The 14,735-nt window shown below is 37.5% G+C and overlaps 1 protein-coding gene across 1 annotated transcript; it reads right to left on the bottom strand.

Moving 5' to 3' along the window:
* Positions 1 to 10,819: 10,819 nt before the first annotated feature.
* On the bottom strand, positions 10,820 to 11,943 carry LOC122697168 (mitochondrial import inner membrane translocase subunit Tim23). Its single transcript, XM_043907685.1, has one exon. The coding sequence runs from the start codon at positions 11,830 to 11,832 to the stop codon at positions 11,203 to 11,205; it is 630 nt and encodes a 209-aa protein (XP_043763620.1). The 5' UTR covers positions 11,833 to 11,943; the 3' UTR covers positions 10,820 to 11,202.
* Positions 11,944 to 14,735: the final 2,792 nt, after the last annotated feature.

Here is a 14,735-nt window from a genome sequence, read left to right on the forward strand (position 1 = left end):
TGTATTTTACCTTAAAAGAATATTTTAGGGGATCATAAATCCAACATCATTAGAATAGCACCATGGCACTGCCAAGCTATTGGGTTTTAGCAAAAGAAAAAAAAGCCACTAATCAATTTTTTAAAAATCATTGATCCTTTTGTAAAGTCTTATTTTTGACTTTGTTTTGTTAAAAGCTGTTACAAGTTTACATAAATTTGTGAATCAGTTTACAAGCTAGAACTGGAACTAGTTTACATTTGGGTATGTGTGTGTTAGTTGCTCAGTCATGTCTGACTCTTTGCGATCATGGACTGTATTCTGCCAGGCTCCTCTGTCCATGGAACTCTCCAAGCAAGGGGTAACCATCCCTTCTCCAGGGATCTTTGCCGATCTTCTCCAGGGATCTTCTCCAGGGATCTTCGCTGATCCACTTGGGGATAATAAACAAACTCTAGTGTGCTGAGAATGGTTTCCTCTATATTTGGACTGAAATGGTGTCATCACTACCTAGTAAATGAATCCCTCTTGATAAGGACACCAGTAATAACTCCCTGATGAACAGCATCAGGGTTGAGGAGACTTAGCACCCTTGCTCTTGAACATATGTGCAAGTTAAGTTGCTTCAATTGTATCCAACTCTTTGCGACCCTATGAGCTGTAGCCCGCCAGGCTCCTCTGTCTTTGGGAATTTTTCAGGCAAGAACACTGAGGTGGGTTGCCACCACAGGAGATCTTTCTGACCCAGGGACTGACCCTGCATCTCTTATGTCTCCTGCATTGGCAGACGAGTTCTTTACCACTAATGCTAACTGGGAAGCCTAACCTTTGACAAATTATAGCAAAGATGAGTAAAATTATAAAGAACAAAAGTGAGGAGAGGTTTATCTCAGCAGTTTAGAGCAGGGCTTCCCCAGTGGCTCAGCAGTGAAGAATCCACCTGCAATACAGGAGACATAGGCTCAATCCCTGGGTCAGGAAGGTCCCTGGAGGAGGGCATGGCAATCCACTCCAGGATTCTTGCCAGGAAAGTCCCATGGATGGAGAAGCCTGGGGGCTGCAGACCATGGGGTCACAAAGAGTCAGGCACAACAAAAGCGAGTGAGAACGCACGGCCTGCCATAATAGATGATCACTTGACATCTAGCCATTGAACAAGGGATAAAGAAGAGACTGGTATTAAAGGAGAAGAAAGGCCCCAGGAAGGGTTCCCTCAGGGAATCCAGCTGAGAGAAACCCCTGACAAGGGGAACTATAATTGACATACATACACTCTAATGGGTAAAACATATAACTAGCGGGAATCTGCTCTATAACACAGGGAGTCCAGTCTGGTGCTCTGGGATAACCTGGAGGAGTAGGAAGAGGAGGCGGGGTGGGAGGTTCATGAGGGAGGGGATATATATATATATATATATATATATATATATATAATTATGACTGATTTGTGTTGATGTACAGCAATGACCACTACAACACTGTAAAACAATTATTCTCCAATTAAAAAATTAAAGATTCCTAAGATTTTTAACCCTAAAGGAGAAATACATACAATTTTCAAAAGGATTAGTCAATTTCAAAATTCCCAGACCCGGGTGAAAAATTGATCTTAAAATTAAAGTTTTACTTCTAATTATAAAAATACAACCAGCTCAGCAAAATATCAGGGGGTGATGAGAGCATTTCACAAAAGCAGCCCTTTCTGGTGCAATGTAAATTTCTGAAATAGTCTTTCAGTAAATATGGAAAACTCAGCAGTGGCCACAGGACTGGAAAAGGTCAGTTTTCATTCCAATCCCAAAGAAAGGCAATGCCAAAGAATGCTCAAACTACCGCACAATTGCACTCATCTCACACGCTAGTAAAGTAATGCTTAAAATTCTCCAAGCCAGGCTTCAGCAATTCATGAATCGTGAACTTCCAGATGTTCAAGTTGGTTTTAGAAAAGGCAGAGGAACCAGAGATCAAATTGCCAACATCCGCTGGATCAACGAAAAAGCAAGAGAGTTCCAGAAAAACATCTATTTCTGCTTTATTGACTATGCCAAAGCCTTTGACTGTGTGGATCACAATAAACTGTGGAAAATTCTTCAAGAGGTGGGAATACCAGACCACCTGACCTGCCCATTGAGAAACCTGAATGCAGGTCAAGAAGCAACAGTTAGAACTGGCATCACTGACTCAATGGACATGGGTTTGGGTGGACTCTGGGAGTTGGCGATAGACAGGGAGGCCTGGCGTGCTGCAGTTCATGGGGTCGCAAAGAGTTGGACATGACTGAACGAATGCACTGAACTGAAATATGGTCCAATTTTCCTTCTTACCAGTTTTTAAGAGTGTCACAGTTTTGATAGTCTACGTAAATGGTATTATATAAGTAGCATTAAAATTAAAACCATACTAATTGCATGCAGGTTTTCCAGAAAAATAATCTTCATAAAAACATCCGTTTTAGACACCTCTGTGGAACCAACATACCGACTCCATCTGTGGGAGCACAACTATTGGAATTAGCTTCTTTGATTAGAATTGTATCTTCCATCATTTGGACAAGTTATTTGCCTTCTCTACTTCCATTTCCTCAACAGTAAAATGGTATCGTTATATTTCTTAACTCATAAGATTGTGGCAATAATTAAAAGAAATGCCCGAACAGTGCTCGGTACAGTGCCTGGCATGTAATGAACACTCACTTTATGTAAGCAGTAATTATTGTTGACAGTATGGATTACTTCGGGCCCCCAAAGGAAGTGTTAAATGTAGTGGTAATTCTTTAATGCTGTGGAGTTTTAAAGATCTGGGTTTAAATTATGACTCTGTCATCTAATAATTCAATGGCCGTGGCAAGGACTTTACTTCTTCAAGTTTCTTCATGTATAAAATGGTGATAATGGACAAACGACTTCCCAGTGTTATCAAAATCATGGCATATGTTAGTGTACTTAAGGCATTTAGTATTGTGCCTGACACAAACAGGTAGCAATTACTGAGACCAATATCTATTCCAGGCAGAAAGAGATTTCTCTTGCCTATTTTAAACACTTAAAAGTAATAACTCATTACAAGAAAAGTTCCTTCATCTTTTGGCAGTCTTCTTATACTCTTTACAGTAAACTATAATAAAACAAACAAGAAAAAAACCAAATGCTGAAGCCTGGAAACTCTGATAGCTTCCTCTCCTTTTGCTCATATTCTCTTTTTCTACACTGAGAACCAAAATGAAGTTGAAAAATTCTAGGCACGGTTTTGGGGCAGGTGATACTCAGAGGTTATGGCATCCTGGTTCTATATCTTGCATTTTTCTCTTAGTGAATGGATACCCCTTCCCTGATTTCCTACTTTGTGCTGTCAAGTAATCTCATTCTCTCTCTTCCTATCCTCCCTTCCTAAACCTTGTCCTCAGAGCGCCCCTCTATGCCACCTTGAAGTGAAACCTGATAAAATCACAAATGTTGGACTGTTCAAAGATATATGCATTCAAACAGGGATAAAAATCTCACCTTTAAGAAAAGAAAGCAATTGTAATTCAACAAAGATTTAGAATTCAACTTTGTATCTGCAGGTGGGGAGGCATCGGGACTTCCAGTAGATAACACGTGCATGCTTAGTCCCTCAATTGTGTCTGACTCTTTGCAACCCCTTGGACTGTAGCCTACCAGGCTTCTCTGTCCATGAGATTTTCCAGGTAGAATACTGATGTGGGCTGACATTTCCTGCTCCAGGGAATCTTCTTGACTTAGGGATTGAACCTCCTGCATTGGCAGGTGGATTCTTTACCACTTCCACTAGGGAAGCCCCCTTGAAGCTTATATCTATAACTAAAATTTAACCTGTCCCAAATGAGTATGATGAAAGGATCAGAAGTGTGTCATAGGAAGAGTATAAATAGACAGAGAAGGCCCTAAATGGCTTTATACCTCATCTCATTTTTTCCCTTCCAGTCACCATTTGCTTTCCATGCTTCCTGGGTCCTAGGTTTGACTTGTTTCCATCACTTAATGGACTTCCCTGGTGGCTCAGACGGTAAAGAATCAGCCTGCAATGCGGGAGACCTGGGTTCGACTCCTAGGTTGGGAAGATCCCTGGAGTAGGGCATGGCAACCCACTCTAGTATTCTTGCCTGGAGAATCTCCGTGTACAGATGAGCCTGGTGGGCTACAGTCATGGGGTCACAAAGAGTTGGATGTGACTGAGTGACAAAGTACACACACACTCTATCACGTAGTTGCTAAACATAAGCACGTCCAAACAAATCATCTAACCCTCAGCCTCCTTGCCTTTGAAATGTTTATTTCTGTTTTTTTTTTTCCTTAGGTGGGGGGCAGAAAATTATTTTATCTTTATGAAAACACTTGTCAAATGTTAGCCAAGTAATTATTTTAGGACAATGCTTTCCTGATCTGATCCAGGTGCTCATCTATGTATCTTAGACCTGACTCTTCTACTTCTAAAATGTTCGAGTCTTAGTCTTCATCCTCTAGTAGAAAATTAAGTAAGCTCCTTGTAAAGGCACTGTGTAAAAATGATTCCAGACTTCAAAAATTAAACTCCACATTATTAACAATTGAGTGCCATACATTACTTGAAAATATATTGCTGTTAAAATTGTGGCCTGCTGTTTGTCTTCCTCATTTATTTTATGATGTTTTCAGTAATTCAAAAATTTTAATTATTTTTTCTCTTTTCAATTGTCCAAGAAACTCTAAAGGAGCTCGTATGGCCCTACTGTAGGCATATAGGCTGCTTAAAATGGAAAGGAGCTTCTCCAGACAGAGGTTTATGAAGTGGAGTTTCTCTGCATTTAATTTCCTCTGGAAGGCAAGCCCTTCATCAAAGTTTTTTCACTAAGCTTTTGCTGCAGCTATATTACTTCAGTTTAGGCCTGCGTACTAGGGAAGAATAAACAGATTCATGAATTATCCTCAGTGTATATATTTAATCAAGGGAGTGACTGTGATCTTGACTGTGTATTAGACTTTACCTTTTAAAGATTGCTTAATTTTACATTTAACTCAAGGAGACAGTTTTGAATGGAAATGACTTTGATCAAGGCATTAATGTGATAATCAAGTTTAAACTAGAATCAAGTCTAATGGAATTTTCTATTCTTTCTTTTCCTGTCATAAATAATAATCACCCATTTATTATTTAAGCGTATGACACTTATTCAACTCAGGTCTGGCATAACACTATGAAGCCAGGTACGTAGTACTGTGGGGGATCTTAAATTAGCCAATCATGCTCCTTACTTAGCAGATGAGGGAAATGGTACTCAGAAAAGCTGAGAAGTAGTAAAGGATTTTTCCAAGGTCATACCAATTCCTGTTGTTACACAACTATGCAGCAATGCCTCATTGTTCCTTTTTGGGCATCTCCTATGGCTTCTGCCCCTTCAGACCATGCCTTCTCTTTTCAGATTGCTATCTGGTGTTGTTATCAAGCCCTTAGAATGTACAGAAGCTCTCAAATGGTGCAATAGATTCATCACTTTCCTTCCTTGGTCTTTATCAGGAGATATTTGTCCCCTGTTTTCTTGACGTATTTCATTATAATGAATAAATGACTGATGTTGGATTGGATGCTATCAGGGTTTCCAGGCAGCATGGTCTAGTATTTTAACTTGTAGGACCCAAATATGCCTCCAACTGCCTTAAAATATTAGCTCTCAGAGAGCCCTTTGGGTAGCACTCTCAAATACCATCCTCTATTACTGTTTCCTCCAGCTGCATACACAGTTGTCAGCATTCTCAACAAGCTACAAAGAGTGAGATTTTGCATCTACTCCATTTTCAATGTTCGATATGAATGCATGACCTTATTCATAGATGAGTTTTAAAATGTTTTTATCAGTGACACATAATCAAATCCTAAAAAAGCAATTAAGCAATGAATTAATTCAAATGGATTCCACACAGGCTGTAAGCAGTGAGGAGGGGTATTCAATCACCATCTTTTCCTCCATAGCTCACCTTTTAAATTCTTTTTCAGAGAAAGAACATGAGAGAAGTGGTTTAATTCAGGGAGAAGAAAGTGAAAAGGAGGAGAAAAAGGTTACTATTTATAAATATTGATAAAGATAAAAGAAATAATGCCTTTAAGGGAACTTTTACAATGCAAAGTTTGATTCAATACAAGGCATGCACCTGTATTCAGGATAAATAGTAGCCAGTGGAAACAACACAATGGTTTTTTATTTTTATTTATTTATTTATTTTTGATGTGGACCATTTTAAAGTCTATTATTTTTTACGATTTTATGTTTGTAATTTTTGGCCACAAGGCTTATGGGATCCTAGCTCCCCAACCAGGGATTAAATCCACACTCCCTTCATTGGAAGGCAAAATCTTAACCACTGGAAGGCCAAGGAAGGCCCAACTCAATGCAAAATGGTTTTGAACATTGTGTAATATCAGAGAAGGTCCATGTGGAGCTGGGACTTCCATCCCTACTTGCCTTTGATGAGGCACCCCTACCCCAAGTATTAGGTGAGTCCTTGTGGGGAGTTGGACTTTCACCCCTATCTAGCAGTAATGAGATATCCTTTTACCTCCCAGCTGGTGTGAAGTTAGAGGTTCACTGAAGAATCAGGATTTTCACCACTTCCCGGAAATAATGAGGTCATCACACTGTGGCAGTGAGGGAGATCACCTAGATTGCTAAAAATCTCAACCCCTCCTAGCAGTAACAAGGAGCCCCTCCCCTCACATTTCAATGAAAGCCAAGAGGGAACCCGGTCTTCTACGTCCACCAGGTAGTAAACAAGGAGTGACTTAGGGGCATATGGGACTTTGTTTCAATTTGTAGATTAAAACTGCAATGTGATGTCATTGGCAACAATCACTGGAGAGGATACAGAGAATTAGGATCATCTATATACTGCAAATAGGAAAAGGAGTACGTCAAGGCTGTATATTGTCACCCTGTTTACCTAACTTATATGCAGAGTACATCATGAGAAACGCTGGGCTGGAAGAAGCACAAGCTGGAATCAGGATTGCCAGGAGAAATATCAATAACCTCAGATATGCAAATGACACCACCCTTACGGCAGAAAGTGAAGAGGAACTAAAGCGCCTTTTAAGTGAAAAAGTTGGCTTAAAGCTTAACATTCAGAAAACTAAGATCATGGCATCTGGTCCCATCTGGGGAGACAGTGGAAACAGTGGCTGACTTTATTTTTTTAGGCTCCAAAATCACTGCAGCTGGTGACTGCAGCCATGAAATTAAAAGACGTTTACTCCTTGGAAGGAAAGTTATGACCAACCTAGTTAGCATATTAAAAAGCAGAGACATTACTTTGCCAACAAAGGTCCGTCTGGTTAAGGCTATGGTTTTTCCAGTGGTCATGTATGGATGTGAGAGTTGGACTGTGAAGACAGCTGAGCGCCAGAAAATTGATGCTTTTGAACTGTGGTGTTGGAGAAGACTCTTGAGAGTCCCTGGGACTGCAAGAAGATCCAACCAGTCCATCCTGAAGGAGATAAGTTCTGGGTGTTCATTGGAAGGACTGATGCTGAAGCTGAAACTCCAATACTTTGGCCACCTCAAGAGAAGAGTTGACTCATTGGAAAAGACCCTGATGCTGGGAGGGATTGGGGGCAGGAGGAGAAGGGGACGACAGAGGATGAGATGGCTGGATGGCATCACCGATTCGATGGGCATGAGTTTGAGTAAACTCCGAGAGTTTGTGATGGACAGAGGCCTGGCGTGCTGTGATTCATGGGGTCACATTGAGTCGGACACGACTGAGTGACTGAACTGAACTGAACTGAACTGATATACTGCTGGTAGGAATGTAAATAGTAAAGCCATTTTGAAAAACAGCTTGACAGTTTCTTTTAAAACTGAATACACACCTTTCTTACCACCCAGCAATTGCAGTGCTGGGCAGTCATCACAGAGAGATGAAGACTTATGTTTAAACAAAAACCTGCACATGAATATTCATAGTAGCTTTTTTTTTTAATTGCCTAAACCTGGAAACAACCCAAATAACACTCAACTGTTGAATTAAATGGGCACATCTGAATTGTGAATTACTATTTACTAATAAAAAAGAATAAGCTATTGACATGTGCAACAAACTGGATGAACCTCCAGAAAATTATACTGAATGGAAAAGTGAGTTCCAAAAATTTACATACTGTGTGGTTCTATTTATATAAAATTCCTGAAAGGAAAAACTTTTAAGAAACAAAAAAACAGATTAGTGGTTGCCAGTAATTAAGAAGGGGGATGGAAATCATGCCCAATATAAAACGGCAACATATATAACCTCAAAGTGATGTAAATGCTCTCTATCTTGACTATCATTGTCAATACTCTGGTTGTGACACTGCTATAGTTTTGCAAGATATTACCATTTACAGAAACTGGGTAAAATGTGTACATGATCCATCTCTGTATTGTATGTTATATATATATATATATGCTATATATATATATGCTATATATATATAATTATATAATTATATTATAATTATAACATAAAATTATCTAAAATAATTTTAAAATTTCTATTACATATACATATATATGTATGTGTATATATAATATATATATAATACCTTTTAAAGTTTTCATTCTATATATTATCTTTTAAGAAATCAAAACAATATGAATAATTTTGGATAGGTTGCATATTTTCCTCCAGAAAGTTGTTCATGAGAACTTATCATACTGACTGAGGCAGTTAATTACTTAATAAACCTTAGACTGCCAGCCTCTGAATGCTACTTACTCATTTCTACAAGTTATCTATATTAAAATTGTTAACATGTGCATCATATATGTGAGGGAACTGAAAAATTATATATATTCAGGATTGACCAGTGGTTCCCAAAGCATGGCCTGAAGACCCCCTGGAGGACTCAGGCTATTTCAGGAATCCTCCAGGTCAAAATGATCTTCATAAACACTATTTACCTCTTCACTGTGATAACTTTTGCATTGATGGTGGGTAAAACCACTGGAACTTTAGTAAGAATCAAGATAGAGGCACTAAAGTGTTCTAATAGTCATTGTATTCTTCACTGTTGTGCACTCACAGTAATAAAAGTGTCAGTTACACTTAAGAACACCCTTAATGAAGTGTGAAAAATTATTGATTTTATTAAATTTCAACATTTGAGTCGATGCTATTTTTAATATTCCATTTGGTAAAATGGGAAGGGAGCATAAATCATTTCTGAGCAAACCCAATTATGATCGTTGTCTCTCACAAAAGCAGTGGTGAAATTCTTTCAGTTTTGAATTGCGTAAACTGCTTTTTTCATGAAACATCATTTTACTTAAAAGAAAAACTGACACTCAAACTATAGTTATTCACACTTGGGTATTTGGCAGACATTTTCTTGAAAAGAAACAAGTCTGTCAGTTCAGGGCAAACAAATGCCTGTATTTGTTGCCAGCGATAAAAATTTTTGATTGCAAGTAGAAATTCGAATTTTGGAACATTTGTATCTGCTACTGTGAGTTTGGCAACTTTCTAATACTTAAACATTTTCTGATGAGATTGGTGGTAAAATGAACAAATGTGATTTTGATATTGTAGAATGAAATGTGTCAACACTCAGGTCTATGTAGTGAACTACTGTTTTACAACTGAGTGATGACAAATTCAAGCATCAGTAAAAGCATGTTTAAAGTGCAAGAGATCAATGGATTTTAATGTAACTCAATATGAAAAGTTAATTTACTTTGTAACTAATCTTTAGGCAACTGTGGTCTGTGGTCTGTCTATTTTTGGTGTAGCATCAAAGAAGAATGGCCACAATTATTGGAAAAAGCTATTAAAATTATCTTCCCTTTTCCAGTTACACATCTGTGTGAAACTGAATTTTTATCTACTTTTTACAGAACAATATATTGCAACAGATTGAATGCGGTAGCCAATACAAGAATCCAGTCAGTTTCGATTAAGCCAGCGAGCAGGAAAACTTGAAAAAAATAAAAAAGTAAAGCAATGCTACTCTCCTCACCAATTTTTTAAAAATGCACTACTTTTCTTAAAAAGCTGTCCTTTATGTTAACATGTAATGGATTTGTCATTTTAATTTTAAAATACATGTTGCAAAAATTTCTTAGATTTGATTTTTAACATAGCATAACATTAAAATCATGTTAACAAATTTTTAACATAGGTCATAGTTCTATGTAACATTTAAGCATAAATATAAATATAACAAACATTTTAAAAAAATCTTTGGAGTCTTCTACAAGTTTTAAGAGTCAAAGCCTCCAAGGATTAAAAGTTTCAGTACCACTGAGTTGGCTTATTGTTATGTGTGGATAAAACACATTGGAACACAGATCTCTATATTCCTGTGATAATATCAGTGATTAAAATATGCCAATCTTTCAATTAAATGACTGAATCTTTTAGTTTATCTATGTCTATAAAACTATTGGCAATCTGCACTTGAAGTAGTATTGAATATACAAGTTTCCAAAGCTGTACAAAAACTGGAAAGTGGGTAAAGTTTTTTCCATTTTCCCAGCTGTACTTTCAGGTTGCGTTGGCTGTAATTTGCTTCACCCCTTGTAAGGTAAGTTCTTTATATATGGAAACACTCAAATGTGCATGAGTGTAAAGTGAATAGTGCAGTGAACCTCCATTGACTTAGTCAGTTACAACAATTACCAAATTTTGCCATTCTTGGTTCAATGATTACCCCTCCATTTTTTGCTTATTATTTAAATGAAAATTCCAAATATCATATCTTTTCACTCACAGATTCTTTAAGGTTCCTAACAGATGAAGGATGTTTGATAATAGAACTATATATTTTATTTTATTTATTTATTTATTTATTTTTAATGTTGGAGTTAGGACTTCAGTTCTATTTTCACCCTTTATTGGGAATACAGAGCAATATTACAGTCTTGGATCATTAAATGAACAAATGTGGCTGATACAGTATTGACAGGCAGACCTGAATTCTGGGATTAAGTGGTTTTCCAGAAGTGGGTAGGAGCAAAAACAGATGCGAGATCTTCTTAAGAGAACCACGTTACTCAGCCGCCAAAGGGTGTTTTGTCTTCAACTCATTAAGGCTGGAAGGAGTGCCAGTCCTGGTCGACCATCCATGATCTTCATCACAGCACACTGGAATCTCTAGTTTTTCAAATCAGGTGTAGATAAAGTAAATGCCTCCAGACTGACTTATACATTGATCTGGGTGACTACTAAAGTGTCCTCCATTTGTAAACTAGCAAAATCTTCAGAGTGATTGTTGGAGCAAAGAGCCTTTCATGTGCTCCCAGTTGTTATATAGAGCATAGAGGCTCGTAAGTGTTAGTCCTGCGAGACCACCTCGCGCTACCCCTCGAAGACCGCCTGTACATTTATACAACATGCCTGTCATGGTTCCAGCTGCTACTGTGTTAAGGTCATCTTCTGCACCTCTTGTTTTCTCAATGATGACACCAAATGCACTATAAAGCAAAGCCAGAGAACCTAGGGTATTAGCCCAAAGTGCCCCTTGCCTAGTCACCATATTCAAGATCTGTACATTTCTTGGTTTGGACCAGGCCATGTTCTGGGTTTCCTTCAATCCTAGCCGTAGACCATTCATTGCCCCAAATGCAGCCCCTGTCATACAACATCCTCCAATGGTAAAGAAGGCCAGTTCAAATCTGCCCCGGGTTTTATTAGCTCCAGTTGGTAAAATAAACTCATCTGTATCCTGTACGAGATACCGTGGATCCACATTTAAATAAGGAGACAGAGGGTTCATACCAGTTAGCGGGACTCCAGCCAAATCCGCGTGCGAGTAGCCTGCTCCGCCGGCTCCGAAAAAGCCGGCCAACCCTCCAGTGGTTTTGTTGCCACTACCCCCGCCGCCCTCCATGGTGTCGCAGCAATCTGCCCGTCTGCTTCTCCCCGCCGCCTCAGGCCGAGATAGTCTGCTCGGCCGTCGCTCCTCGGTACAGCGGGGAGACCCGCGTTACCACCGGCTCCTTCACCAGAACTATATATTTTAAATCCAGTACAATTCAGAATAATTCTTTTATTCATCTGATAGCTGATCTGTGATGGATAGTCCCTTTTGTTTTCAAAAATGTCTTCATAGTTTGTTTTATAGTAATATGAGAATGTAAGAAAGTCTATATACTGAATATGGATTATATATTCCTTAATTCATAGTAGTTCTCTATCAAAATGCCTATTCTTTATTGAAAAAAATTGTCATATAAAATTCATCTCATTGTGTTTTTGCTGATGGCAACCTCTTGGTATTGTTTCAAGTGTTCCTCTATTTCATTTATTTCCTGTCATCTTGATAGTTTTAGAAGCTTGCATAGAGTCAGTTTTTGTGGGTTTTTTTTTGAGGGAAGAACTGGAATAATTCATAGGTGGAGCTATACATTTATTATTGCATTACACCAGTATAAATACTACTTTTAATAATGTGGAGATTGAAAATAGATTTTCTTGGTCCATTGAAAATCTTTATGGCATTATATTAAAAATTGAAGAGTTAATGTTGATGAGAGAAAAGCCTTGTAAGAAATGTATTGTGCATCCATAAAATGCAGAATCTTTTTCAGAGCCATAATAAATTGATGTCCTATTCATTCTCACATTTTTAGGACATCATAAGTCCCTTTGCAGTCTCTATTATAACCTAGTTCAAAATCTAGCAATGTGGAAGAATGCAACTTAATAAAATCCATACAAATGATCTCCTAACAGATAACATATAGACCTAGCTTGAAAAAAAAAAAAACCTTCAGATGCTACCAAAAAAAAAAGGAGTTCAAAATGAGAAAAACAAATAGATGTTGCAGTGGCTTAGGGAATTATTAAAACACTTGGGGATTATGGCTTGAGTTTTATAAACAGAATATATTTGAGTTGTGGGTGTTTTTGGTTCACTCTACTAATCTCTGCTTTTGATTGGCATATTTATACCATTAAACTTTAAGGTAATTATTAATATGTCAGAGCTTAACAGTGCCATTTATTATTTATTTCCTATTTATTTATTCTGGTATTCAGTCTTCCATTTCTTTTTTTTTTTCTATGTTCCAATGGGTTATTTGAATAAGCTTTTAGATTCAATCTTCCTTTATTTATAGTGATTTTTTAGTTTATCTTTTTGTATAACTATCTATGTGATATACTGCAGTAACCACATGGCTTATCACAGCCTACTGTTTTCAACATTTTAACATTTTTAATGAAGTGTAGAAACATCACTTCCATTTAGATTTACTTTTTCCCATTTCCCTCTATTTCTCCCACTTTAAAATATTGTTGTCTAGAGTGTCAGATGGTATAATTTTCATTTCAATCATCAGAGATGAAATACATGAGGAGAATGATAGTCTACTGTATGTATCCATACTTCTGCTTTTTCCATTGATCTTTATTCCTGATGCTTCAAGCTGTCTTTTTTTTTTAATAATTTCATTTATTTTAGAAGAACTTCCTCTAGCCAATATTTACTGGTAGTTCTGCTAACAACAAATTCTTCTTAGATAAAATATCTTCATTGAATATGATCTTATTTCCCTTCATTCACAAAGGATGGTCTCACTAAATACAGAAAGCATGGTTGACAGCTCTTTCAATATTTGCTCTGGCTCTGTGGTTTCAGACAAGGAATCCTCTGTGATTTGAACGGATGTTTCCGTACAGGTAATCCATCATGTTTTTTTTTTTTTCCCCTCTGGCTACTTTCAAGATTTTTCTGCCTTTATTTTTCAGAAATTTAATTAATATGTCTTGGCATGAATTTCTTATGTTTGTCTAGTTAGGGGTTCACTCAGCTTCTTGAGTCTCTAGGTTCTTCCCATTTGCCATATTTGAAAAGTTTTTAGCCACTATTTCCTAGAAAACTTCTAAATTCCACTCTGTTGGACCATTGGTTGTAGCTCCTCATCCTGTCTGCTGTTCTGCCCATTGTTCCCACAGTGGGGACTATTTTTAAGGACACAACCTTGAGAGTGCACTATGTTGCTGAGACCATCTGGATGGTTTACATGACTGAGTATAGTTGAGGCCTCTACATGAACTTTTAAGATAACTGGAGGGCAGTTGCTAAGACCCACTCATCTTGCATCACTTAAGCCTTGTATTTCAATCTGGAGTGATCTGTCCCTTTCTTCTCTCTCTTCTTGTCCTCTGTGTACAAAGGCCAGATTGTGAACCCAAACTCTACTCCTGGGACTTTGATTGATTTTATGAATATTGGATCTTGTGTTGGTACCCCACAGGAAACTGAGGCTGTGGTAAATCACTTATAGCCTGTTTTCTCCAATTCTTATATTAAATTCCATTGATCTGTTCTCAACTGACCCATCTCCACTCCATGAATGCACCTATTCAGTAAGATCACTTTTCATTATGATATTTTCAGTCCTATCATTTCCATTTGATTCTTTTTAACAAGTTACATTTCTTTGCTGAGATTATCTTATATTTTAATTTGTTTCAAGAATACTTGTGATTGCTTGTTGAAACATTTTTAGGATGAGTGTTGTAACACTCTTATCAAATAATTTCAACAACTGATTCATCTCAGTGTTGGCACCTGCTAATTATCTTTTGACATTACTTGTTTTCTGATATAATGGATAATTTTTACTGTATACTGAACACTTTTTCTGTTATGGTAAAGAAACCCTGGGTCTAATTATAATGTTTTATTTAAACAGGGAATCATGTAGTTTAGGTTTATAATGAACTAACTGGCCTGATTTTGTGGGCTCTGGTTCAAACGTGAATTAAATTTTCAGGGCCACTGAG

The sequence above is a fragment of the Cervus elaphus genome, chromosome 7 (assembly GCF_910594005.1).
Source record: "Cervus elaphus chromosome 7, mCerEla1.1, whole genome shotgun sequence".
Taxonomy (NCBI): domain Eukaryota; kingdom Metazoa; phylum Chordata; class Mammalia; order Artiodactyla; family Cervidae; genus Cervus; species Cervus elaphus.

Excerpts from the sequence above, each read along its gene's own strand:
- LOC122697168 (XM_043907685.1), bottom strand. The coding sequence starts at position 11,832 with ATGGAGGGCGGCGGGGGTAGTGGCAACAAAACCACTGGAGGGTTGGCC.